The sequence below is a fragment of the Caretta caretta genome, chromosome 8 (genome assembly GCF_965140235.1).
Source record: "Caretta caretta isolate rCarCar2 chromosome 8, rCarCar1.hap1, whole genome shotgun sequence".
Classification (NCBI taxonomy): domain Eukaryota; kingdom Metazoa; phylum Chordata; order Testudines; family Cheloniidae; genus Caretta; species Caretta caretta.
In genome coordinates, this window is record NC_134213.1 from 89,317,177 (window position 1) to 89,345,176 (window position 28,000).

Here is a 28,000-nt window from a genome sequence, read left to right on the forward strand (position 1 = left end):
CCGGAAGAGAAGCGGGTCTCTTTGGGGCCGGCCATCTTGTGGGGTATCGCGAGCAGGGGGCTGGGGCCTGGGCAGCATCGGAGGAGGATCCCGCCGAGAGGGGCCCATCATGCCCGGACACCTGCAAGAAGGGTTCGGCTGCGTCGTCACCAACCGCTTCGACCAGCTCTTTGACGACGAGTCGGACCCCTTCGAGGTGCTGCGGGCGGCCGAGAGCCGGAGGAAGGAGAGCGGCGGCGGCGGCGGGAGCCAAGGGGGCGGCGGCGGCGGGGCTCGCAGCGGGCAGGCGGCCCAGGCCAACTCCTCTGGCGGGGTCGGCAGCGGGGGCTCGGGCCAGGCTGGGGGAGGCGGCGGCAGCAGCAGCGCGGCCAAGCAGCTGCGCAGGGAGTCCCAGAAAGAGCGCAAGAACCCGCTGCCCCCCTTCGCTGCCGCGCCCGGGGGCGCCGGCGACCGCAGGGAGGAGGGCAGCGGGCAGCCCGCCGCGCCGCTGAGGAAGGAAGGTGAGCGGGGACGACGGGCGGGGAGGCGGCCCATGCGGCCCGCGCACAGTACGCCAGGGCGGCGGGAGTTTGAGACGCCAGACATGCGCTCGCGCTCCCTGCCCTGGTGTGGGGCCCTGGAGGGTCCGGGCTCAAGCCCCCGCCGGGTTCCCTTGGGGAGGGAGGCTCCACAGCCGAGTAGGGTTCAGACTCTTTAAGCCCCCTTGGGTCTGCAGAGAAGCGGCGCATCCCCCTCCTGGCCTGGTGAGGGAGAGCTGCCGCCCCTGGGTGACAGCCCGTCCCCTCCACACGCGGCCTGGCAGCGCAGGCTGAACTTCGTGAAAGCCCCGGGTGGGCCAGTTCCTGCTAGATCCCCTCAGAGACACCACCTGCTCCTTGGGGTGGCGGGGTGGAGTAGTCGCAGGCCGGGGCCGCTGCTTCTCTACCCACGTGGGGGGAAGTGAGGCCTGTCGCACATGTTTGTTGGGAAAGAAGGGGCTGCATCCAAGTGGGGGCGAGGGGGTGGGCGGAAGGAAGGGGTTTTAACAATGTTAGTGGCCGGGGATGGGTGGAGGAAGCTCGGGGTGACCCAACTTTGCAGGGTTAGGAAAGAGGATTCAGTAAGGTCTGCTGGTGCTTGTATGTTACCCAGTACTTGTGGCCCCGGAGCATTGCACCGACAGACTTGTGGAGGCTGGATGACCCTGCTGACGATAAGAGTCTGGGTGGGATGGCAGCCCGCGTGTGAGGACGAAAAACTGTCCGCAGACTCTGTTTTTCCAAAGGGAGTTGCATCACTTTTTAAAGCACGGTAGCCGCATGTTCGTGTTAGTGCAGCTGTGCTAATTATACCTGAGCCATGTGCGTTTTCAGTGTGTTGTCGATCCCTTTTCCTTAACGCAGTAGCGGAAGCTATCTGCCGCCGCCTTCCACCGCCTGGGAAGCTCAAAATGGAGCCGTTTAATTTGTGGTACATCTGATGTCTTTATTTTGTATGTTTGGACCCAGTTATGATAAAATTTTCATTGTTGAAGTGGGGTGCTCACCGATCTGGCAAGAGAGGCATGAGTAAGGAAACATATTTGGGAATCAGAGGAACAGCCGTGTTAGTCTGTATTCGCAAAAAGAAAAGGAGTACTTGTGGCACCTTAGAGACTAACCAATTTATTTGAGCATGAGCTTTCGTGAAGTGAGCTGTGGCTCACGAAAGCTCATGCTCAAATAAATTGGTTAGTCTCTAAGGTGCCACAAGTACTCCTTTTATATTTGGGAATATGAATTAGAGACCGATTAATAATCGACTGTTAAGCTTAAAGTGCATCTCTAAGGACATGTCCCATTTAATAGTTTCATTCTGAAATACTGTTGGTTCACTAAGGATAATTTGGATTGAGATTAGTAATAAAAGTACATTCTTTCACATGCATTATTACTGAAGTTACACTCTTATATAAATGTATGGTAAACATTTTTATGGACTGTAACAAAGTTTAATTTCTCTTATGATCAAGTGAAGGAATACGAAAACATAGTGACATTAAAATTAATGTCTTTGATTTACTTTTTTATGGGTTGATCCTGCAAAAATTATACTTAATTTTAAGCATGTGTATAGTTCATTGGCAGATAATGTGGCACACGAGATCTCAAAGCACTTTAGGGAGGAAATCAGTATAATTTTCCCTGTTTTACAGATGTCGAAACTGAGGCATAGGGAGGGAAGATACTTGTCAAGGGTCCCCTAGCAGGACAGTGGTAGAGGGCTTTTTATGTACATAAACTTCGGCACATGCATGATTGAAAGATTGTGGCCTAAATTTGTAATGCTCATCATATAATTTTTGAGTGCATTGAAAGTGCTTGGTAATATTTGGATAAAGAACTATTTGGCAAACTAATAAGATAATTATTACTTAACCAACACTAAAGGAGCTCTTAAAAATCTTACTCCCCAGAAGAGTAGAAATGATTACAGTACTAAAGATTAACACATTGCATTTCTTTTAAAGAAAAAATACATTGCAATATTGTCTCTGGGTGCTTTTTTTGAACTTTGGTAAGAGCGAAATTATCTTTAACAAAATATGTCACTTTAACCAAGGAAATACTAAGTAAAGCATTTTTTGTGAAGGACAAATAGGAAATAAAAATCAAAAATGTGTGTTTTACATTACTGTGCCTATGGACATCTTGCACATCAAAGTCTGGTAGTTGGATTTTTTTTCTGAGCTCTGGAATAACAGGTTCAGAAAATACCAGCTGACATTTACTAACCTGGTAACTTTTTTGAAAGACCAGGTATCATAAACTTGCTCTGTCTTCCCTCATGAAATAGATTTTAAATGTGGGTAATATTCCTGAGTAAAGCTACAGAACAGAAAGATTTTGACCCTTAAGACAACTATCATATTATAAGGGCCTGACTTACTTCTGTTTCTTCCTGACCAACATGGGTATCTACAAGTTCTAAAAATTGTCTCAAAAGTGAACAGTATCTATATGGAAAGAAATAACTCAGTATTTCGGGGATTTATAATAGAAATCTATTACACAAGGGTAAATCCATTCACTGGAATAATAAAGGTAGAGGGAGTTTTAAACTTGGCATATTGTATTAAGGGAAAATTCACTCATAAGTTTGTAAGCATGCCTGATTTTCTATAGAACACAATTGTTTTATTTCACTTTTAATGACATGCTTAATTTTATATTCCAAGTAAATTTGTATATTGGTACATGTGTAAATACAAGCGCCAGTCATGAATAGTCATGACATTGTCTAAACTGCATCCCCAATATATTAGTCTCCAAATATAAGAGCTGATGAACTGCACCTTCAGGAACTCATAAAAAAGGCTGCTAGAAATGAGAATTTTTGTGGTGAAAGCACTGAACTTGTACTTTTGAGATCTTAATTAAATTCCAGGTTCTGCAACATATGTCCTGTACGGCCTGAGGCTAGTTACTTAATTTCTCTTCCCTTCACCTGTGCATCTGTAAAATTGAGCTAATACTTCTTTTCCTCCAAAGAATTTTATTAGAGTAAATCTCTGTGAGTTTAAAGTCTATCTTTTCATATGGAAAAGGATTATTTATCAAGAGTTTTGGGTCTTGAAAACATGTTTGTAGGGTAAGGAAGTTATTGTTCATTTGTGTGTGTTTGGCTTGGATATCATTACAAATGTGCTAGTTCTTATATCTCCACCCAAATATGGCATTGCTTGTTCTGCAGGCGTTTGTTCAGCTGGCTTATAGAGATTGAAATTTGGCAGTTTTAAATGTTGGGATCAAAGACAACATGGCTTGACTCTCGTAGGCCCTTATTCATAAAACAGTATAGTAGGTTAATGGGGAATATGGCTGTTTTCATAGCTGAATTGTGGTTTTAAAAAAAAGTTTAAAAATTACAGTTTCTGTGGTTTTGTTGCTTTTTTCTAATGCTGATATACATTGTTTTCCTGCTTGTTTTGATTTTATGTTAAAGCAGCTGATATCTCATGAAAATGTGTTTTCTTTTTAAAAACTAGCTTTTGTATATTTTTAGCATTCTGAACTTTGCAATACAGTACAAAAGAAATTTTCGTAAAGGCAGGGTCGCTTCTTCCTTGAGTTCTTTTGTCCCTTCTGATCATAACTTATGAAGTAATAATGGTCTTTTTGACATAATCTAATTTTGAAGATATCAATTAACTTCTTTCCACATGAGGAGCGAACAGCATGAGGATATTAATACAAATAAACAAAGGTCCCTTTTTCATGAAAATAACCTTAGTAGCATAAAACAGGGAAATGAAATATCTAAAATTCTCTAACTAGAATGTGTTTAGGAGAGAATCCTAGAAATCAGGGTGTTTCTGTTGCTTTGAAATGGTTTGTTATGGAAGATAATGGCAGAGTGGAAAACAAGCTTAAAACAAATTTGTTCTGGTGACCTAACTGTTTTCATTCTAAAGAGCAGTAAGCTAACTTTTTCTAAAAGAACAGTACCATACCATTGTCTATTTGAGTTCTCCAGACATCCCACAGTGAAAAACTGGTAATGGCCCTTTAAAAGTGACCTGCAAATGGGAGTGGGGAAAGTGAGCTTCTGCAGGAAGAAAATAAACTTACAGCTGGTGGCACAAAGTGTTCCTAAAGCTTATAAAGGTTTGGGTGAATCTTGCGCTGTCACAGAGCCAGAATAGCTGGTTCTACACCATTTGGTGGGCAGAGGGAAAAGTTTATCCGGTGCATATCACAGTGGGGTCTCTATGACTAGGGCTCCTAGGCACCACAGTAATACAAATAACAAACAATAATGTCTGGGGTAGGAGGATGCTTGGTTAGAGCACATGGGGCCCTGGCAATCGCCAGCCACTTTACCAGTTCCTAGGATGAGTGAGGATGCAGCAGAAATGTGATGTAAAAGCACTTTAATTTATCCACATCTCAGAGCAGAGCTCCAGTGCATCTGATGCAGATGCTAACTTACTTTCTCTAATGTGCACCAAAGCAGTGACACATCTGAAGCACAGTTGCCAACTTTCACGTGGTGAATAAGCACCCTGACTTTCACAATAAGCCAAAAATCAAGCTAATCCCATTTCAAAACAAGCCAATCCCTAAGAACCCCAACACTCCATGTGACTAGATCCCCTGGGCGTGCAGTCTGGGACTGGTGGGTCTGCTGTACACTGCTGCCCCCCTTTGCCCCTACTTGCCAGGAGCCAATTGTTCCCTTTTTTTTTTTTTTTTAAACTGCTACATCGTGGTAGTAAAAGGACAAAACATTACTTGTAAAAGGAAATCCTCCCAAACCCCTGGCCATCAGGAGATTGGAAGTAAAACCTAAATGTCAATTCTGTATTGTGTTTTGCTTTTGTGCTGGTAGAGTCACAATTTCTTGGTTGCTCAATAATTTGCTGATGCAGATTGTCTACTATTTTAGGTATAAGACGAATTGGCAGACGGCCTGATCAGCAGCAGCCTCAGGGTGAAGGCAAGCCTATTGAGAGGAGACAAGAGAGACGACCGCCTCGTGAACGCCGATTTGATAAACCTGCTGAAGAGAAGGGTGAAGGAGGGGAATTTTCTGTGGAGAAGTAAGACTTTTTCATCTTGCAAACAATCTTTGTGGTGATTTGGGTCAGTACTCTTATTTCCATCTACTGGTATACAAAATTAATAAAATCTTTGAGTTGATTGGATTAGAACATTGGTATCTTAATTTTGTTAACTTCATCAGAAAAAATGTGTAATCATGTAAAGTAGAATAACTGTCTTTATCATTATTGCATGACTTTGTTTATATACTTGACCCAAATTATTATGGACCCAACTTTTAGTGTAAACAGATAGTTGAACTGATTTAACTAAAGATGTGTTTTTTTTGAACTTGTGCAGAACTCTGTCCGGACGCTGTTACAGGTCTAAATCAGTTTAGCTTATGTCATTCAGTTTATAGTCAAAAGCTAAACTTATAGATCAAGTTTTAAGCCGGTATAAGTATGTCCATACGGGGGATTCTGTCAGTTTAATTAGAGGTTTTCAAACTCATTTTAGTTAGACCAATGCAATTTGTGTGTAGACAAAGCCTAAGTTATGTGAATTCCAGAATTGTGAGTTTTAAATACAGCACTACTAGGTATTATAATTTTTAAGCAATTGTGCCACAATGAAAATATAAAGAAATAAGCTAAGGGGAGAAAGACCATTATTAAAGAGAAAATGTAGTGCTTGTGATATTTGTTGTATTACTTGCAATAATATGGCTGATTACTAGATGAAATAAGGTAAGCAGTTGACTTTTTAAAGCATTGTTTCAAGATTTTAGAACTCAGGCAGCATTTAAAGTGCTATTTTTTTCAGATAGTAATTAGATGGTAGTATTCCTAAATGGATGTTTATATTTGACGAACAATATACAGCATAGAGTTTAAAAACAAATATATTGAAAGGCTCTGTGAGCTGCGCTTTACATTTTGGAAATGTACTATTTAATGGCCTCTGTTCTGTGATAGACCCATTATTGACCGACTTATACGTGGTCGTGGTGGTCCAGGCGGAAGAGGTGGACGTGGTGGTCGTGGACGTGGAATGGGCAGAGGAGATGGCTTTGACTCCCGTGGCAAGCGTGAATTTGACAGGCATAGTGGAAGTGATAGATCGTAAGTCTTAAATTTAAACTCTTCCTATTGTGTTTTTCACTTGCCTTTAATAGAATACAATTCTTAATTTGCCTTTGAATTTCTGTATCCAGACACTATTATGTTAACTCAGTTTTGTTAGTTCTCTCTCACATTCCCATTTCAGTGGCCTAAAGCATGAGGATAAACGTGGTGGCAGTGGATCACACAACTGGGGAACCGTCAAAGATGAGCTAACGTTAGTAATTTGTAATTTCTTGAAATTTTTAAAATTAGAAAAGTTTAAACAGGTCCCCCTGTTTCCACTGTTTATAAAATATAAAAAATGTATTTGCCTCTCTGGAATTTGTAGTTTTTTTTGTGGGACTTCTTAAGTCTCCAGTGTTAGTGGAAACAGCATTAGTTCGTTTTCTTAAACTCAGTTTTGAAACCTTATTAACACTTGCCAAGCAAAAAGTTACCTAATAGCTTGCTGGTAACATATGAGTTACTTGGACTTTGACTCTAAGTTTAAACTGATGTTTTTCTGTTGCACGTTTTGAAAAACTGTGATTGTCACTTTGCATCATTTTACAGCTACGCTTTCTCAAGGGCTTCATTGTCTTTCTAGTCCTCAGTTTAATGCCTGGGTCAGTTTTACGTTTGAGGAGGAGGCAGGACACTTGAAGTATTGGGGATTGATACTAAGAGCAATACAAATCTTGGGGAAAACTGCCCAGAAAATTGCAGCAAATGGCCGCCTTAAATCTATAAAGAGACTCACGTTTTTCATGAAATAGTGAGAAAAGTTCAACTTCATGACTAAGGCTCTGTTTCACACAGATTCCGTGACCTCTCTTGTGACTTCTGCAGTGGCTGGCCTGCCTGGCCCGGGGGCTGCCTGAGCAGTGCGGGCAGCCTCTGGGCCAGGTGGGCCAGCCGCTGCTGGGGCAGTCTCGGGCCCCCCGTTCCCCAGCAGCAGGAGTTTGGGGGTGTGTGGGGTCTCAGGGCTGGGGATTGGGGTGGGGGTAGTGCTTATCCGGGGGGGCGGGGTCGGCGCTTCCCGGATGGGCGATAGCAACTCCCTTCGCTCAGCTCCTGCAGTCACTGGCCACGGCTCCCAGCCAATGGGAGCTGCAGAATCAGGGCTTGGGGTGGAGTGGAGGCAGCAGGTGGAGCTAAGAGCTGGGGTCCCTGCTTCCCAGAAGCAGGATAGGGGGGAATCAGCACCAGCCCCCCGCCCCCCCCCCCCCCCGAGCACCCAGGCCATGACCCCCGGTGCCCCCAGGGCTGCCATCCCGAGTTGCCCCCCCCCCCACCCCCCAAGTTTTACTGAGGGGTATATAATAAAAGTCATGGACAAGTCACAGACCATGATTTTTTTTTATTGCCCATGACCTCTCCATGACTTACTAAAAATACCCATGACTAAAATGTAGCCTTACTCATGACAATTAAGTGAATCTGAGTTAGAGATTCAGTAACATCTTAGTAGTTTTAAACAGTTAGGTGCTGGTTTGGAGAAAAATCTCTTAATTGCAGTGATTTGGATCAGTCAAACGTGACCGAGGAAACACCAGAAGGAGAGGAACATCCACCTGCTGATTCTGAGAATAAGTGAGTACTCTTCTTTTTACAACTTTCTCCACTTGCTTCACGTACCATTTTTGAACTACACCTCTACCCCGGTATAATGCAGTCCGATACAACACAAATTTGGACGTAATGCGGTAAAGCAGTGCTTTGGGGAGCGGGGCTGCTTTACCTCGGTATATCCGAATTCGTGTTACCGCAAGCGGTTCCTCTGCGCCCACCCCCTCTTACTTGCTGTGGCCCCCCCGCACCAGCTCACCTCCGCTCCTCCTCCCCTGAGTGCGCCACCGCCACTCCGCTTCTTCCCCTCTCCCTCCCCCCAGCTTGCTGCGAATCAACTGTTTGGCACGGCAAGCCTGGGAAGGAGGGGGGAGAAGCGGAGCGGCGGCGGCGCACTCAGGGGAGGAGGCGGAGGCGAGCTGGGGCAGGGAGCGGTTCCTCTCCCTACCCCAATATAACGCAGTTTCACCTATAAGACGGTAAGATTTTTTTGTTCCCGAGGACCGTTATATCGGGGTAGAGGTGTATTTTACGCTTTAGTTTCTTGGGTTCTTTGGCCATGGTGCCATTAGCATGAGCTGTTACCTGTGGGACCACTGGTATTTCTTCCCCAGATATGTAAATAGTCACAGTACTGTTGAAAGACTGGGGAGAAGAGAGGCATGTTCTAAACTATCTTTATTTCTAGATGATTACATGTTGTTGGTTCATCAACTGCTAGGCCGCCTTTAGATTTATTTTGCTAGTAATTAGTTAAATGATAGTTTTAATATGCTTCCAAAATAAGATCTTCAAATCAAAACAGAAAAACTTGAAAGCTACCCAGCCACATCTGAGCAGAGTAACTACGCAGGAGGAGATAGTTGGTAGGCAGCAAGTTTTTACTTCTGGGTTTCCAAAGTAGTTGTATTGATGATGGCCAAACTTTTGAGGAAAATATTGCATGTCTCCCCAGTTCTGTTGTTGTGTGTTTGTATGGTTTGCAGATTAATTTTACTACTTTTAATTTAATTTAACTTGACCCTCCAAGAAAGAGGGAACCAGAGAATTGGAAATCAGTGATTTTAACAGCTGTTGGATTGGTTTAATAAAAGCAAGTGGCTATAGGAAACAAGATAATCAGTAGTGGGACATGGGGTTCATGAAAACGTAATGTGAAACTTTGATAAGATGATAAATGTAGCAGATGAATGAAATGTAGTTTGTCAATTTTAGTATGGCATGTGATACGGTTTCATGTGACAATGTCATAAGAAAATGACAACTGGATTAGAGGGCATCTCAGAGTATACATTTGTCTAAGAAAATTCTAATAAGGGACGTAGTACCAGTCAGTTTTCTCATTAATGACTTTGTGGATAGTCATAAAGAGGAGGGCAAAGTTATTATTTAGTGAGGGGAAATTAGATAAGAACATGAGAATCGTCAGACCAAAGGTCCATCTAGCCCAGTATCCTGTCTTCCGATAGTGGTCAGTGTCAGGTGCCCCAGAGGGAATGAACAGAACAGGTTCTCATCATTCCTTGTCCCCCATGATCCATTCCTTGTCCTTGTCCATTCCTAGATTGAATATTAAAGGCCAGTTTTTGCCCCTCCAAGGCTGTGGAAGACTCTGGTACAGCAGAAGTGCAGTTTGCCCCATGTCCCATGCATCTCTGTAGTGGTGAAGATCCCCACCTTCTAGTATGTAGGTGAGCAGAAGTGGGGTCAGTGGATCCACCAGCAGATTTCCCGTGCACTAGGGTTGGTGGGGAAGCGCTCAGGATGTGGAACATCTTGGTTGGTCCTCCAGAGCCTGAGGCAAGTGTATGTGATGCATTTTCAGGGATTTCTGGCTCAGTCTAACCACTTGCTGTACGCTGGTGTTTGAGATTTGGCCTCTAAAACAACAAACAGTAACACAAAAATCTGCTGTGGAAGGGAGACTTACTCAAGATTAGAGTAGGGATCCACTCAACAGGGAGGGTTTACAGATAACCACATTTTCCACAGTGCAGCAGAATTGAGTATATGATGCACTAGATTCCCACTACCCAAAATGATAAATCAGTTCTTAATATAAAAATGTTCTTTAAAACAGATTATCTCTGAAACACTTGATGTGAAGTTGGGTGGATGAATGAATGAAACTACATGCTTAAATGTTAACGTTTTGTTTTTTACCCAAATGTAGCTCCTGACATCACCCAAAATGCCCAACTAGTAAGAACAGGGGTTTTTTTTTGTTTTTTAAATCAGCTTTGAGAGCAGTAGTATGATAAACATACTGATCAGATTATTTATTTAAAATAATTACATTGACACAATTGAAGTTTTGGAACGGAGTCCATTACTACTTGTTACAGCTGTTTAGACAGTTTGGTTCATGTTGAAAATCATTTTTACAGTGTGAATCACATGGAAGTCTTGCATTAGCCTCTCAGAAGTGCATTCAGTATATACTTTATAGGAAGACAATTGTTAAATTAAAACCACTAATTTCTGTAGCCGTAATGTTAAGCATGTTTTGTTGGACATGTTAGAAGCTTACAGTTTTGTCATTATTAAAGCTTGTGTTAAAAATCAAGTGTTTCAAACCAACACAGACTAATGTTACTAATATTAAATATGTTTAATAGTTGATCAAACAATTTTTGCTTCTCCTGGAAGTTATTGGAGTAATATCCTATTCCAGCATGCATCTGAGTAGCATACTAGTGTGAATCTCAGGTAGGCTGCTTTTAATGAAAATCAGGTTTCCCCTGTAGTATGGAATAGCTTAGGTACCTTTGAAGCAGATCTGGAGTATAGAATGCTAAAGTAGGAGAAAGAAGTCTAGTCATTTTATTTTGGTCAAGTTTAGGTAAAAGATGGGTGGGATAGAAAATAAGAAAGAAAGTTTGCAAGCTCACACACTGCTGTACATCTTCAAAGAGCAGTACGTAAGTTTATTAGTGTTCTTATTGAATTAGGATGTGTTTATATTGAACCAAGGGGTGGTTTACATAGAATTTCACCGTAAATTGGAATAGCAATTTGTAATCTGTTTAAATAGCATGTAGGATACTTTCCGTTAGTAAAATATGTAGAATGCCAACAGAAGGGACATCCTTAGCCAAATAGGGACAAATAGGTAGAAGGTAACTCGGACACGGGGCACTGGTCAGTAAAGTTAACTGTGGATGTGTTAGTCTACATAAGCTTCATGGACCAGATTGGAAGGGAAATTATCCATTGGGAAGCTGCCCCCACCACTTGAGACAGCATAGAAAGTAGCATGGAAACTGGAAATTATGCAAAGAAGATAAGAGGTGGTTGGTCAAACAGGCTTGAGTGGGAGCATAAGAGATGTCTGTCTGGATGAAAATGGAAATGATGTGGATAAGTGGGTACTGATGTTGTGTTCTCATGTAAATGGGGCTTCTGTTTGTACAGATCTATTTATATATCTTGGAGTTTACACTGAACTCGTTTATTTACGTTAGATTTATTTTAAATGTTTACTCAACACTCTGGAAGCATGATCATACATTTCAATGTTTTTTTCCTTAAAAATGTTCTTTAAATGATCAAATTAAAATTATTTACCCCTTGTTAGTGAGACAGGTTTATAGATTAACAGAAAGCTCTCTGAGGTTTTTAAAATTTTATAATGAGGTATTTGGTAAACTTCTTGTTGGAAACGGAGATGAGGGAGGGAAAACTAAACAAATCCAAACTACTTTGCCACTAATTTTTTTTTTTATTATTTCTTTCATTGTAAGTAAAGACTTTTGAATTCAGTTTTCTCCTGATTGATCTCATACTGAAGCCACTACGGCCGTATGATATTAAGGAATTGATTGCCACAACTGATGACTTCAGTGTAGCATGAACTAACAGGAGAGGAATATACTTGAATTGAGAAAATCCTGGCTTGAGCGCTAATAATTTATAAAGTCCTTCTTTAGGCACATCATGACCAACTGGTATTTGTTAGAAAGGGCCAATGCGGTGACTTACTGTAGCTTTTTGCATTGATAGAGAATTTTCCAGTACTGGAGAAAGAGATAAATCTCCTGGATGTGTATTTGATTTACGAGGCATAAAGCTGTCTGATTCAATGGTAGCATGTATTCTATCCAAAAAACCTACACTAAAAGAACATTAAGGTTGCAAAATCAAGTACTCAAAATTAGAAAATGCCAGAATTAAGGGTGCCTGTGGAACCTTAATTTGACGCTCTTCTGTGTATGCATTGTGAAACAGTCCTTAACTATAAGAGCACATGACCCTTGCTTCATGCACAGGACAGACTGTGTCCTGGGGGGTGAATCAGGGTTTTGTAGTTGTCTGTAAGGACCCCCTACCTCGTTTGTAGTGGAAGTTGGAAGATGTACAGTGAATGAGGCATGGAATTGCAGGTAGAGAAAGAATGTGGTTAATATAGTTGAAAGCCACCCTTGAAAGATGGATTCTATCCCTGCCTCTGCCAGAGAGGAGTTATAGGATTCTGGGAAAGTCATGTAAACAAAAATTTTCCTAAGTAGTTCTAGGTTTCTCATTTTCTGGTTACCCTGTGAGACATCCAGGGTCTGAGTTGCAGCGGTTGGGAGCACTCAGAACTGCAACTGTTGTAAATGGGGGCTCTCGTTTGAATGTAAAAGTGCTATAAAAAGCTAAGTAATATGAAAAAACAGGCCCTAAATGTAAATGAGGTACTACAGCAGACCCTCGCTAGAGCGTGCATCGCTAGAGCACGGATTCGCGTATAGCGCGGTTGCAGCGCTGTATCCCAAATTTAAATATTTAAATTGGGATCCATGGTAACGCGGCCTCCGCTGTAACGCAGTACCATGCACGGATCCCGAACCCCGAGTTCTAGCGAGGGTCCAGTGTACATTAAAATAAATAATTAAAATTTGGTGCTCGAAATTAGTTTACATTTCTGACAGTTTTGGCTTTAATCTCTGTCTCAGTGGATATAATGCTACTTCGCTTCACACGCGTGTTATGACAATATACTGCATGAAGGTAAAATGATTCATAAGCGCTATAGAAAGGGTCCAGAAGAAATTAATGATACTGTTTTCAGCACGGGTTTGGATGAAGATAAAAAGAAATATTGAATAGCTTCCTTGTTAGTGAGTGCTGTCCATCTTGTGTTGAATGAGGCTGGGTCATATGGGGGAAAATAATATGTGATCATGTAATTAAAGACAAGATCATAATGCATATGTACCAGAGGGGCTAATGCTGTACAAGCAAACTTAATTTTGGAATTTCCTAACTTTTGAGTGCTTGACTTAGCAATGTTAATGTTCTTTTAACATGATTTCTGGATGCAGTTTCCGAAGGTTTTTTATTTTATTTTATTTTTTTAAAGCTTAAAACTTGAAGTTAAAAAATCACGTGGAACTATATTGACTACCCTGCCCATGGGTCATCAGCAGGTTGGGATCTTTAAATTCACAGTAGTCCTCTACTGCTTGAGCTAATAGAGTAACTGTGGTAACAGAAGAAGGTTGTGTATCTGTGTGTACCTGCCATTAGAAGGATATGGGGAGATACTTTGCTAGTGGGTTTCACAGCTGTTTGCTAGACAGTAACAGAAAGTTCACTCAAGAATCATGAAATCAATTCTAGGTTCTCTAAAGGCACATCTACACTACAAAGTTAAGTCAACCTATGTTAGGTCGACTTACAGCACCGCAGTAATTACTGCGGTTTTTCATGTCCACACTGCTGTCCTTCTGTGGGTGCTGTGTCTCCTCACTAGGAGGGCTTGCACTGACTGAAGGGGGCGGTGTGGGGGGCTGAGAGCCCGGGCTCTCAGCTTGGCACCTCGGTCAAGCCGGAAGCTTGGCTGCTACCCAGGTTCTCAACTCCCCAGGGAGCTCCCAGTTGGAGGTCGGGTACTACCGGGGCTCTCCGCTCCCCACTCCGTGTGGCAGACAGTATACAGATGCTGCGTCACCCAAACTACATCAACCTAAGCTGTATGCCTCTTGTTGAGGTGGATTTACTAGGTTGTTGTAGTAGGCAAGTTACTGTGGCAGGAGGAGCACTGTAGTGTGTACGTTTTACATAGTTAAGTTGATGTAAGCATGTCCTAAGAGAATGTGCTTTAGTGGTTACAGACCCTTTTGCCCTTGATCCCTGCCACTTCTGCTTCTGTCCCCTCCGCCGCTACTCCTTGTTGCCTCTAGTCGTCTTCCCCATGCTTTTTTCCTATCTGCCTAGCATCACTTCCCCTATCATCCTCTTCTGCATTTGAGCTTCTTCATTTTCCATCCATGCTCCATGGGCACCAGGAGCGGGTAGTATTGAGGGTGCAAGACAGGCATTCCTGTTTTTGGATCCAGTGCCCCTAGGGATAGCACATGCAGTCTGATCTCAGGAGCTGTGCTGTGCTAAGGAAATGGAGCATGCTGAGTGCATACAGAGTGTTTGGAGAATTTAGCTGCCAAACTGTAACAAGCCTCTGCTGAACATGTGCAAACTGAGATATTTTTGGAGGCTTATCTTTGTACATCTGTGCAAATTTTCACAGAGATGGCAAAAGGCACATTCCTGAAACCTGGGTGATCCTCCTCGCCAAATTTCAGATCCTTCCTCCAAAGCATGGAATAGTAGAGCTTCTCAGCAGAGTAGCTGAAAACAATTTTTTTAACATGTCCAAACATATTTTTCCATAACCGTGTTCTTTGAAACAGCTGAACCATTTCAGCTGAGTACTTAAGTCTGAGTCTTTGTTTAACATAAAAAAAAACCTTTCCATTATCACACCAAAAATTAAGGTTACTAAATAACAAGAAACTTTCTCATTTAGTTGATGCTTTTATAGTATCTTACATATGCCTGTGTATACCATTCTCCCAAAAAGTCCAATGAAATGTAAATACTGAATGTAAGCGGTATCATTTGCCCTATATAAACATACTAGGTGAAATAGGTACAGAGTTTTAGTGTTCTCAATATGGGTAACTAGAGCACAATCTGTTACTGAACACAGTGATCGAGTATATATTTAAGTTACAAAATAGTTTTTTTGGTTCGGATCAGAGACACTTAGTGAAACTGCAAAACTTAGGAATCAGATCTTAAGTTGTTTACAATTACTGTTTCAAGCCAGGTGAAACTATAACTGTGATCAGCTGGTGGAGGTGTAAACCATTTTGCGCATTTTAAGATGGGAAATTGAATGAAGAAACAAAATTACTAAAATACGTATTTGAAAAATTGCTAAGACTGAGAACAGCATGTGACAGTGTCCCTCACTTAATTTGCTTACCAGTCTTATTTTCATCATCTACTATGGGACATCTGAAAAACTGATTCCATGGCAAAAGATAAAAATCTCATTTGCAGTGAAAAATAACGTTAATGCTTATAGGGATACCTTGGGCCACCACTAACTTGAAACTGTTTACTGTGCTATACTCCCGTTTTGTTGTTCAGAGGCACCTTGCTCTGCTGTTGCTGAGTGTTTATTGGTTGGTTGCGGTGGACATCCTATCTTACTTTTGAAAAGCAATACACCCTTTCTGTAGGGCAGAGTTCTGAAGATTTTCTACTCTGTATCCTAATAATTACTACTAAATCTTTGACCTAATGAATTCCCATGTATTCTGACACTGATGCACTGTTTTTGGATTTGCTATGCATAGTTATTTAAAATATTAATGAATAGAAATTAAGTAATCATAATAAAAATGAATTTCATTCAGAGAGAATGAGGTGGAAGAGGTTAAGGAAGAAGGCCCAAAAGAAATGACCCTGGATGAATGGAAAGCTATTCAGAATAAGGATCGTGCAAAAGTTGAATTCAACATCCGTAAACCAAACGAGGGTGCTGATGGACAATGGAAAAAAGGATTTGTTCTCCATAAGTCAAAGAGCGAGGAGGTAAAGTAAAACTTAATGGTATTCCAGAGTACCTAGATCTCATGCTGTTAAAATATATTTACTGTTTGACTTGCAGATTTTACTTCTTGACATGTGAAGATTATGGCAATAAAACTGCTGTTTAAAAGCAGGAGTAGGGTGCTTTGCTACTAAAATTTTTAAGCAGCATAAATAAAACAATGTTTAGTGCAGTCAGTTTCCGCTACTGGGCTGTCTCTTTTTAGCTTCGTGGGTATTATATTTTTATCCATAAAAGTAATGTGTTAAACTCTGGAGAGGTAATGCAGTTTTGATAGGTTCATAAGGAAGCTCTTTTTGAGCATTTAAAATAAAACCTTACCTTATCAACATGTAAGTGCATTTAAACAAATTATATCTTAAACTTTGAAAGGCATTTGATCAAGTATCAAATAATACATTCAGTAATTTTTTATTGTTACTATCATGCCCAAAGGTCTCAGTCAGGATATGAGCTCATTGTAGTAGGTTCTGTACAAACATGTCTGAAGATATGGGCCCTGTCTGAAACATCTTAAAATCTAATAGAACATCTAATTTCATAATGTTGGTATCTTGATGTTTTGCAGTATAACTGCATGACTACCTGGAGTGCCTGTAAAGAATATTAAATTCAAGAAACCATGGAGTACTTGCTATTTTTCTGTAATGTTTTATGAATCAGAAGCAGGGAAGTCCTGTGTTGTGAAGAATCGCAGTATCCAATTCCCACAATATCTAGCGGATTATTGGACCTCGCACACCGATTTTAGAAGAGTCACAGATGCAAATTCCTTTAAGTTTCAGGAGAGGAAGCAAATTCAAACTGCATCGTTTTCTAATGCAGCCTAGCCAGTGGTTTAAAACAGCTTTGAAAACAGCTGTTAAGGGTTTTTTTTAGTTGGTCTTTGTTTTAAATATTAGCTTCAAAAAAGGATGAATATCCTGGTCTGTGACAAGCCAAGGATCTAGACTTTTGTTCCGTAGTTTGCACTGACTCCACTAAGCCAGTATATTGTCATTACTCTCCTTAGTTTTTCTCATTGAATAAATTGATGCTCTCAACTTTTTGTTAAGTATACATACCCAGTTAATTTTTCATAGAATTTAAACTACATGTGTGGATAGATGAGCACTCTAGCCCCAGTTCGTTGTCTATAAAATGAGGGTACTAATATTAGCCTCTTGTTGAAGAATACATTCTGAGACTAGGCAGTACTTGGATAATACTGTGATTGTGGCTATATAAGTGCTTAGATCTGTGCGCTGTTATACACTCAATACTTTCCATTTTAGTTAAACTAAAGAATATTTAAAATTTGTCAATAAAAACACTTGAATGTGTTTGGCATCAGTAGAAAATATAGGTTTTTATAATTTAGTTTAAATTTTACCTCGCAGTATAGAAATAAACAAATTCACTCTTTTGAAAAGCCTTTTACAATGACATCATTGGGAGTCCATATTTTATGGGGAAAATAAGTTGTAAGCTGGGGGGCAGTGACTATCTTTTTATTCTGTGTTTATACACTGCCCAGCACAGTGGGGTTCTGATCCATCAGTAGGGCTCCTAGATGCTACAGTAACACATAAAAAATAATTGCCTGGGTTAATTTGTTTCTGTAATAAGACCCAGCCTTGCTAGAAAGGCTAAGTTGTGAATGACCTGAGATTATACTAAGAAAAGCTGACTTCCAAGGCATATATATCATCTAATCCCTTTAGAGCTAGTGGCAGAGAGAGAATTTTCCAGTGATAGATTGATTTTTATTTACCTATATGTTTGTGCGTTAAGGCAATCTAATATGGTTTTGGAAGTTTAGCAGCTCTTGAAGTCATGCAGACAGGCTGGAATCTTTTTCTCTAAACCAGATTGGTTTGGTGTCTGGCCAGGGAGACTTGAATTTTATTGTCTCCTCTAAAAAATAAAATAAGGGTAAAATACTGCAGCAATACTGTAGTCATCTTAGCAGCACATGCAAAGGTACCTACGTACTATATCTTTTATCTTAATTAGTAACTGTTTTGTTTTCTGGAGTTGCAGTTTTCAATATTTAAAAATGTTTATAAAGACTCTCAGTATTTCAGCCCAACAAACATCTCTCCCCACCCATATTGATCTGTCATTGAGTCAAAGAAGGGAGATAAATTTTTGTTAGCAAAATATAGAAGGGGAGCTTTTGATAACACAAAAGTCCAGAATAGCAGTTGCATGAGCTCTCTACCAACAGATTGAGGAGTACAATAATCCAAAAATGGTCAAACAAAATCCAGAAATCGATTATTTCTTGCTATTTCCATTCTTCCTTCTCTCATACCACCTGATCAACCATGAAAACTGATGATGTGATATGGAATAGTTCACATTTAGGCCACTTGTGCAAACCTTGCTCTGGTCGATAGCAATCAAAACTTACCATGCAACAGTGGTTTGACTTGTATATAGGTTTGAGGTTTCAGTCCAGGTCCTTCTGGACTGTTGTGGACAATACAGATGATCACAATGTGTCTCAATTGATAGTCTTAACAGAGTAATCAGGGATTGAATGAGTTTGGTGATGGATCAGTTTTCAACCCTTCAGCTACATTTTGAGGTAATTGGGGGGCAAGTGCCACCCCGAGCCTTTTTAAGGATGGAGGACTAAAGTGTCCAGTGTTCACCATCTGCCTTAAAGTTGTGAAAGAATTGTCCCCCATATTGCTATTTCAAGGAGTTACAGCCAAGTATTTATCTAGCTGTTTTATCCTTTTCACATTTTCCATGAAACAGTAAAAAACCAGTGGATGTCTAGTAAAATTCACTCAAAAGTGTTTCTCATTGTTAGATTTAAGATGAGATCTGTTGAATTTTGGGAATCTTGATCCAAATCCAATAAAACCCTTTGCACATACACATTAAATTGCATTGTGTGACATAAAACAAGTCTCAGATGTTTCCCTTCAAATTTGCTTTACTGAGTCAAATACACAAATTCTGTTGACGTACTTGAAAAATCAAAATGTAAATGGCATTGTGAAAAGCATTTAAAGTTTCAGGTGTAAATAGTTTTACTGGTGAAAGACTTGCTTGCTGGAAAATCAGTCTATATCAGACATGTTTGCTATGCTTCCAAGCTTTCTTGCCTCTCCTAATTTTCATCGTGAGAGATGTAGTGTGATGGGAGGTACCTGAAAAAGCTTTAAATTGTTTGTTGGAAAATACCTGATATCTTTGAAAATTTAGAAAATAGTAAGTCGTCTTTGAAAACTTTTTCTTTGTTTTTTTTATGACCCTTTGTGGAAAAACACAAGATTTCTTACATTGAAGGCTTATATTGGCCTTACAGTTGGAACAGTGACACACAAATCCAAACTGTATGTAGATATTCTTTTACCGGATGAACAATACTTTAATCTACCAACCTAGGTTCTTATACTGTACCACTCACTGTGGTGGCTGAGAACCTGAGATGTGAATTTGCATCTTGGTTTCCTCACAGGGTTTGCAGTTGTGGTATTTTAAATTTGATCGCTGTTGAATCAAGATAAGTCACTCCATCAGTCTTCTTTGTGGGTACTTGTGTAGCCTTTTGTTGTTTCATATACTGAGTGACGTATGTATTCAGTGGTTTCACTTAACCTTAGTGCCTGGTATTTCTGTATATAATGGAGTCTCATTTCTTCCTTTCGTTTTTATATCTTGGGTGTGGACACACAACTTGCATCAGACAAAGGGGATGACAGAAATGCCGGGGAGTCCGCTGGAGTCAAATGAGGTACCTGATCCTTTATATCTGTAATTGAGGAGGTCACATCAAAACATAAATATCACTAATCAGCTAATCATTAGATGAAAACATTTATATGTAAGGAAATTAATAACAGTAGAGTATATAAATATATGGTATACAACTCTTCTGTCCATGCCCGGTGCCTTGCTGTGTATCATGTATGACCGTTTCAGAACTAGCATGTTTGCTTCCTAAGTGTCTACTTGTCTGCTTCTTTCATAAGTTCCTCTTACTTTTTTCATCCAATACCTTATACACAGAAGCCACTTCTCTGAGACAGCCCATAAAGTTCTTTTTCACAACCCACCTCAGGACCCACTTCTGCTGTGATGCCTACAGGAAACCATCAGCTGATAATGGCGAGATAGTGCCAGAGAGAATTGCTGATGTTTTTTTCATACTTAGAATAGCTTTCATAATGAGGTGGAAACATCAAGCCATGCATACACAAGCCTGTGTAATCATATGTTCTTATTACTATTACCCTCATCCCTCTCCTGTTTTTTTACTCTTTTGTTAGTTTGTCTTAAATTAGATTGCAAGTTCTTTTGAGCAGGGACAGTATCTTCAGATATGTTTGTATAGAGCCTAGCACAATGAGGCCTCCTTGATCCTCAGTGGGGCTTTTATGTGCTACCACAGTTTACTAAAATAGATTCACTTTTTGATGTGTTATATGCAGCCTGTGGTTGTTCAAGCCATAATGTGTATTTATTGCAATAGTTGAATCCCACCCAAAAAAAGCATAGTAGAAAATGATTGTTGCACTGAAGTTGACAAATATTTATTTTGTCAGCGAAAAAGGGGAGATTATGTTCTCTTTGAAATTAAATTAAATTATTTAATGTTAAGTATTGCTAACTGACAATTGCTGTTTATGGCTCTTTATTCTGATAAAATCTGTTTTTGAGTAAGCTAACTGTTTTATTAAAACTCATTCTTCTGGTGGGCCATTAAGTTTTCAGTTACAGTAAGCACATTTCAGGAAACCAGCTCAAAAAAGAAGCGTGTAAATGGCTTTTTAATGTTGATACAATTTTCTTGACTTCTCACTGGTTTTTTTTGTTTTTCTTTTTCCGGTTTTTTTAATGATTAATTGTATTATGTATGTGTTTGTTAATAACACCCCCAACCTTACTGACTTGCCAATATATATTTTGGTACTGGAATTTAGGATTTCTCAGCACAATAAATGGTGAATACCTGAGGGATCAACTAGCTCCAGAAGACTTTTTTTTTTTTTTTTTTTTTAAGTATACGCTAATATGGCAAAAGGTTGGGGCTCTTGTGTAATTTTCACTATAGCTCCTGATACCAATTTGTTCTTTATTTAAGCATGGTATATTAGCTGCCATCATGGTTGCAGTATATTGTGCATACATCTCATCCATTGGCCATTGTGGCAGATGGACTGTATGGTGAATAAAGTACTATAAAACTTTTTTCTTGGCTTTAGATAGTACAGCGGGATATACAAATGGAGAAAGTTAAAAAGCAATCATGTTAAATATGCAAAGGTTATTGACGCTGAATGAATAACAATTGAAATATAGAACTAGCAGGAGTCCTGGAAGAGGACTTTTTATTGTTTTTAGTGAGAAAGATACGGATGTTAAGTAAATTCTTTCAGTTCTGTTTTCAGAAAGCTAAATCAGCTCTTGTTCCTTTAATGGAATACAAGAAAGATCTAGGAATAGCCCAGTGTGTTTCATTTAAAGTTCTTTTGGTAAATGTTTCCTTTGCTGTATGCTAGCTAGTATGTTAGTGGAGTTCCTGTATTATTCAAACAAAGTTGATATATTTCTCACAAGGAGAAGAACCTGCTGGTTTCTTGATCCTTAGACTCTGAACCTAGCATACTTTTGTACTACTTGCTTAAAGCTAAGCTTATAGATAGGTGATTGTAAGATTAGGGCTTTAAATTGGACAAAAAAAGTTAAGTGGTGGTGGATGCTCTCGTTTTAATTTTAGGCTCATGCTGAAGACTCTGTAATGGATCATCACTTCCGTAAACCAGCAAATGATATTACGTCCCAGCTGGAGATCAATTTTGGAGACCTTGGTCGCCCCGGACGTGGTGGCAGAGGTGGTAGAGGTGGCCGGGGACGTGGTGGAAGGCCCGGGCGTGGAAGCAGAACTGACAAAGTAAGTAATCTGTGCTTAGATCCACAAATTATTTTCTTTTTAACAGTCTCTTTTCCGGCAATTTGGGTTAATAAATAAATAAAGCTTTTCCAGAAATCTTTGCCATTTTTAGAGAAGCCATTATTTTTACCATGAGAGTAGTTAACAACTGTAACAGTTTACCAAGGGGTGTGGTGGTTTTCCATCACTGACAATTTTTAAATCAAGATTGGATGTTTTTCTAAAAGATATTTTCTAGGAATTATTTTTGGGAAGTTCTGTGGCCCGTGTTGTACGGGAGGCCAGACTAGAAGATCAGTGGTCCATTCTGGCTTTGGAATCCGTGATTTACGTGTATTCTTTTTATAGAGATCATTGTTTTAGTAGTCCATCCTTTTTCCTCCTGCTGGAGTGGAGAGAGAGCCTGTCACAGCTAGGAAACATATAATTAGCACTTCTATGGTACTTACACGCTAATTGTGCAGTTTATCCCTTTAAGTTTCAGGTAAACTAGCTTTCTACTAGAACTTAAGGATGCAACTTGGTAATGTTTTCATTATTGGCAAAATTGACTCTAAAATGTTAGTCTCTCTCTACAGGGATTCTTTCAGGTTTCATCACAGGTTACACAGTGCCTAGGAATGCTTTGTCATCTCTAATTGTCTATATTATCCCTGACACACAACTCCCAGTTTATGGTTGCATTTTCTCCATTGACTCAGACATGTTCCAGAAGATGTAAATTTTCCTCTAGAAAAGTATGTAAAGTTAGCAGACTGTAGAAATCGGGTCTTCATGTTTTCACCTAAAATACTACTTAGTTTCCTCTACCTTTTCTTGTCCTTGTTAGACTTCTGTCATTACTGTTTTAGTAGTTTCTGTTATCCTGGTTTCTGCAATAATTCTCTCACTAGAAAGCAAAAGCACCTAGGGCTTGTCTGCACTGGAAGAACAGTGTAACCCTAAAGCAAATCATCCCTACTATACGTACAGTACGAGCAAGTTTAGTTGGTCATTTAACCAGTTTAAGTGCATCTGTGCTGGAGGTTTTCACCTTTAAATTTATTTAGTTGCAGCCCTGGTGCAGTTTTTCAAATGGTAGGCCTGCTTGTAGTCACGCCTTATTCAAAATACCTTGCTCACTTGCACCACTCACAGAAATGTGGTTTTCTTTTCTCTTCTGCATTAACTCATCTTGGATGTTTAGAGTTAGTAGTTGGGAAATGGTTCTACAAATGCAGTTGAATTGGGTTTTCTTTCCTTAGAAGCATGCCCAAAATCCAGGTATTTCTTGTTCTAACTTGGTACTCCAGTATGACATCTAGTCTCTTTGACTGTTTTTGTGATGGTATTCTTAAAGGCTTTCGGGTCTTGCAGCTATTTTGTGTTGACTTTGTGTGTTTCCTTCCAGTTGGTGAAGGAGTTTGATGTGATCCACACACCCAATCAGGTTGGTGATTTACAATGATAGTGTTTTGTTCATTTTATCTTTGAATTAGGCTAGCCTATTGTGGAGATAATTGGTTTCTGCGGATTGGCTTTTATGGCTTATCTTTTAGTTTTGATGGAATGGAAAAAGGGGAGGGCTAGCGACCTGTCATAGCAGATCCTTGCCCTACTGATGTCCAGCAATGTATATGTGTGTATGGAATAGGGGACTACGTTCTTGCCTCAGTCTTATATTTGCTTTTTGGCATTTCTGTCCCCTCTGTTTGTTTGAAATTCCTTCTTGCTTGCAATTGCAGTTTGGATTTTTGGGTTGCGTAATAATAAATAAATGGTAACCTATACTGTAGTGCTATAACTAAACCTCTTTGCTCCTCGTGAATGAGTATGCCCTTTTCTCTTCTCCCCACCTCCCCCACCCTTTCCATCCCCTACAATATCAAGGGGTTAGAAGCCTCTTAATTCCTAATTTAGTCATTACATCCTTATTCAGGTTCAGCCTAGCAACCTTCTTCATAAAAGATGGTTGAAGATGTGCTTAAGGGACCATTTTTTTTATTATTAAAAGTTCAGCTTTAGATTGCCAGTTGTTGCTTGGTGTATTTCAACCTTAGTATATGTTAGCACAGGTTTCCACTTGAACTCAGATTCGCATTTAACAGAATTCTGTTCCTGAAAAACTAATCTTCCTTAAAATTCTGTGAATTCCCAAGAAACCTATTTTTCTCCAGTTCTATTGTATATCTCTGTATTGGCATGAATAGTTACATATTTTAAAGTAAAAAAAATTTATATTTTTATCTATGAATAAAAACTATACAGTCAACAAAACAGTTGTGACCCGTCCCTTCATGCCATGACAAGACTTAGAATTTGTGTCAATATATAGCCACATCACAGGTTGTTACTTTGTTCGTGTCTAAGGTTGTACTTCTAATAGAATGGGATCAGCCATCTGTAAGGTACTTCACACACAGAGAGAGTTGTTTTATACCTTTTGAAAAACACATGGCACTATGAGAGAGATGTTCTATAACTATAGTGAGTAGGTTGACCAGATGTCCTGATTTTATAGGGACAGTCCCGATATTTGGGGCTTTTTCCTTATATAGGCTCCTGTTACCCCGCACCCTTTGTCCTGTTTTTTCACACTTGCTGTCTGGTCATGCTAATAATGAGGCGTGAACATGGTTAATAGATGCCCAGAATGGGTAACTGAATAGTGGAGTAGCAGCAGTAAAATGTTAGTGTGAGAGATCTGACAATACTTAGCCTAAGTCTCAGTGTGATTTACTGTGGGGAAAAAAATCATAGGAAATTTCAGTAATTTTATTTTGACTGTTTTATATACTACTTTAAAATGCCAAACAATGGGTTTTCAGCCACTTTTCTTAATTTTAAGTTTCCAACTTGCTAGACACAAGTGTATCATTATGCATAACATTAAAAAAGATGAAAAGTGTAAAGATTAAAAACTTTGTGGTTCTCCAGTTAATTTCTATAATATGTTTTTCTTTCAGTCAAGTGCTTCTGCTCCTGATGTAGATGACCCAGAGGCTTTCCCAGCTCTGTCCTAAACTGGATGTCCATAAGCCAACTTTACCCCCTCGCTGGGCCCTCCTCTACGAGGCTTGCATGCTTAAGGATCCTAAACAACTAAGAAATTTAAAAAATGAGACTGTCATTCATACCATTCACACCTAAAGACTGAATTTTATCTGTTTTGAAAATGAACTTCTCTCGCTACACAGAAGCAACAATATGGTAGTCAGTTTTGTATTTAGAAATGTAATGGTAGCAGGGATGTTTTCATAATTTTTTCAGAGATTATGCATTCTTCATGGATACTTTTTTGTATTGCTGCTTGAAAATATGCGTTTCCAAACTTGAAATATAGGTGTGAACAGTGTGTACCAGTTAAAGCTTTCACTTCATTTGTGTTTTTTAATTCGGGATTTTAGACGTTTTCCCCAAACTACAAACTGTTTTTTAAATATTGCACATTATTTCTGTTTCCTTTAGTACCTACGTAGCAGATTTTTATCAACCCATGGTCAGTTGGGATATGTAGAATTTAATTTGGCAAATTGTTAGTTCCATGTGGAATACTATTCTGGAATAGTTTAATTTAGTTTTTAATACTTAATTTCAGACTTGGAAAAACAGTCATTTTTCATCTATCTTTGGTAGTTCGTTGTGTTTGCAGAATCTTTATACAAAGTTGATATCAAATACTTGAAAAATAGTCAAAGCACATTGGTTTATAGTCAAATACCTGCATATCGATCCAGCAGTGATGTGCAGATGATTGGTCTAAAAAGTTTTTTAAAATTAATTACACCCTTCACTCACCCTTTTTTCCTTTATTCCTTTCTCCTTTCAACAGAACTAGATACTTTATTGATAAAAGTTGTTTATCCTACTGAATATTATTCTTTGAGAAAGTATCCTCTAGACTGGGGTAATTCTTTCTGTTCTACAGGACTGGGAGGTGAGAAAGAGAGCATCGTCTATTTCTAATACAGTCTATTTAAATTCCATTTGGAATATGGAATTTTGGCAGTGCAGTCTGTTTATATAAATACATCACTATCTGACGTATTTACGCACTGTTCCATTAGCTGCAGTTCTTATTCTGAAGAGGAAAACGACACCATCTAGGTCTGGGAGGAGAATATTTGACTCATTTAAGTCTGAGAACAAATCCCTTCAAAAGGAGACATCTGTGGTCTACATGGGATACAAACCAAAAAAACCTTACCTTTTTGCTCTAAATTTTGTTCTGAATTTTTGTTCCATTTCTTCACCCTTTGGTCTCTGATTACTCGCTGACAAATAAATGTTTTTCAGAGGGTGATTGTAAGAAGACCCGCTACGCCTTGTAGAAATTCCTTCTAGGTTAATTTAATCCCTGTGAACAGGAACATTACCACTTTCCAAATATGAAAGGACTTGAGAGAATGACTAATAAAAAAAAAAAGATTTCTTAGGTTTTTTCTTTTGTCTGCAGCATTTGTTAGGAGACTAGAAACAGGTTGCTCATTTTATTTAATGTTTTATTCTTAGAGCAGTTTATAAAATATTTGTAGTTTCTTAACCAGGTAGATAGAAAACAAATGGTAATGCCCTATTTTTTTAAAAGCTGTATAGGACAGGCAAAAAGTATTGGAAGCCTTTGGATATGAAACTTTTGCTGTTTAGCTGGCTTGCTTTATCTAAACTATTTTCTACCCAAAAAACCCCAATACACATTTGTGCTGATTTAAACAAATGTTAATACCATTGGATTAGACTCTTGTAGTGCACTCACTTATCAGTTTAAAATAGAAGGCTGTGTGATGGAGTAAATTTTTCCAAACAGTGGATGGTAACATTTTTTGTTCCTGGGTCAGATCTTCTGACACTAAACACGTTTTACACAGGTGCTTAGCATTGGTGTATTCCAGTTCCTGGCACCAAGAGGTAAACCTTCATTAATTACTTTTGCTCCCTTTGCAATTGCACATTCCACACCATGGAATGTGTTGAAGGTTGTAATGGCATCTGTCAATTAGGAATACAACTGATAATACAACTGTGCAAATAGCTTGATTTCCAGAATCACCTTAATTGGAAAGCTTTTGCTGTAAAAGAACCCCTTCCACCCAAACTATATATTTGCGCTCTCTACCACAAATCTTAACTCTTTATCCAGACTACTCCTGTGCCAGTCGAGCATTTTGAGCCTTGCTACCATGACTTTGTCACAGAAGTTGTCTGCCTCTTTGCATATCAGAGTATAGAGCAATACCTTGAATAACATGTCAGATATAATACACCTTTTAAAGACAGCTTGTACATAAAGTTGGTCCATCTGCTGTTCTTCTGATAGATGTAAATTTGCCTCTTTTAGTCCATTTATGTCAAGAACTAAAACTGTGACGTTATCTCTCTCTAATATTAGTGGGTGTTAACTGACGTAAAGGTTTATTTTCATGCTCTTTTTAAAAATGTCCTGAAAACAGATATAAGAATCCATTTAGGTTCAGGCGTCTCTTCTAGTTTGTCCCAAGTGTTCTAAATCTTACGGAGGTAGTGCCTTGGCATATCCATTGCCAGCAGTGGACTTTGGGTAAATGTCTCCCTCCATTGAGTAGTTCCAATATTTGCTATTGATGAGCTTCTCTTCAGTAACTTGTCTTGTCCTCTTGCTTGCTCATCATGCTGCCGTGCTGTGACTAGAGCTTGTTCATATTTAAAAAAGCTGGGTCAGAACAGAAAAGTTCACTCAATGTTTGTGGAGGGAAATGGACAGAATCACAGTACAAATTGGCTTATGATTGTACTAATTCAAAGGCTTGAGCATGAAAGTTCATCTTATAACCTGAATACCATTGATCCTGGTAGAAAATATTAAGATTGATAGATAAATACAAGTGTTGGCCTCATGGAAAAGGGCATAAACTATTTGAAGGAAAATTAAACAAGGATAAAAAGCCTTTTTTGTGGATATGGTGTTTGCACCTGTTACTTTCAAAGAGAAAAGATTTACTGTCATTTGACCCAATACCTTTTGCCCAGTGACATTGATTTGTATACCCATGTCCCTTAATAAATGCAGTACATCTGCTTAGGACTGACA

At 39.4% G+C, this 28,000-nt stretch overlaps 1 protein-coding gene across 3 annotated transcripts; it reads left to right on the top strand.

Annotated features, from left to right (window-relative positions):
• On the top strand, positions 1-28,000 carry SERBP1 (SERPINE1 mRNA binding protein 1). 3 transcript variants are annotated; one of them, XM_048862672.2, is made up of 10 exons: positions 3-500; positions 5,407-5,560; positions 6,479-6,625; positions 6,747-6,842; positions 8,126-8,200; positions 15,865-16,042; positions 19,747-19,794; positions 21,781-21,954; positions 23,345-23,383; positions 24,900-28,000. In XM_048862672.2, the coding sequence occupies exons 1-10, from the start codon at positions 110-112 to the stop codon at positions 24,954-24,956; spliced, it is 1,359 nt and encodes a 452-aa protein (XP_048718629.1). In that variant the 5' UTR covers positions 3-109; the 3' UTR covers positions 24,957-28,000. The 3 variants fall into 3 exon arrangements, with proteins under 3 accessions (XP_048718633.1, XP_048718629.1, XP_048718630.1); XM_048862673.2 differs by having other exon boundaries at positions 6,771-6,842; XM_048862676.2 differs by lacking the exon at positions 6,747-6,842 and having other exon boundaries at positions 1-500.

Excerpts from the sequence above, each read along its gene's own strand:
- SERBP1 (XM_048862672.2), top strand. The coding sequence starts at position 110 with ATGCCCGGACACCTGCAAGAAGGGTTCGGCTGCGTCGTCACCAACCGC. Across the intron at positions 8,201-15,864 it reads CCTGCTGATTCTGAGAATAA|AGAGAATGAGGTGGAAGAGG; the intron begins GTGAGTACTCTT and ends AATTTCATTCAG. Across the intron at positions 19,795-21,780 it reads GTCCGCTGGAGTCAAATGAG|GCTCATGCTGAAGACTCTGT; the intron begins GTACCTGATCCT and ends TTTTAATTTTAG.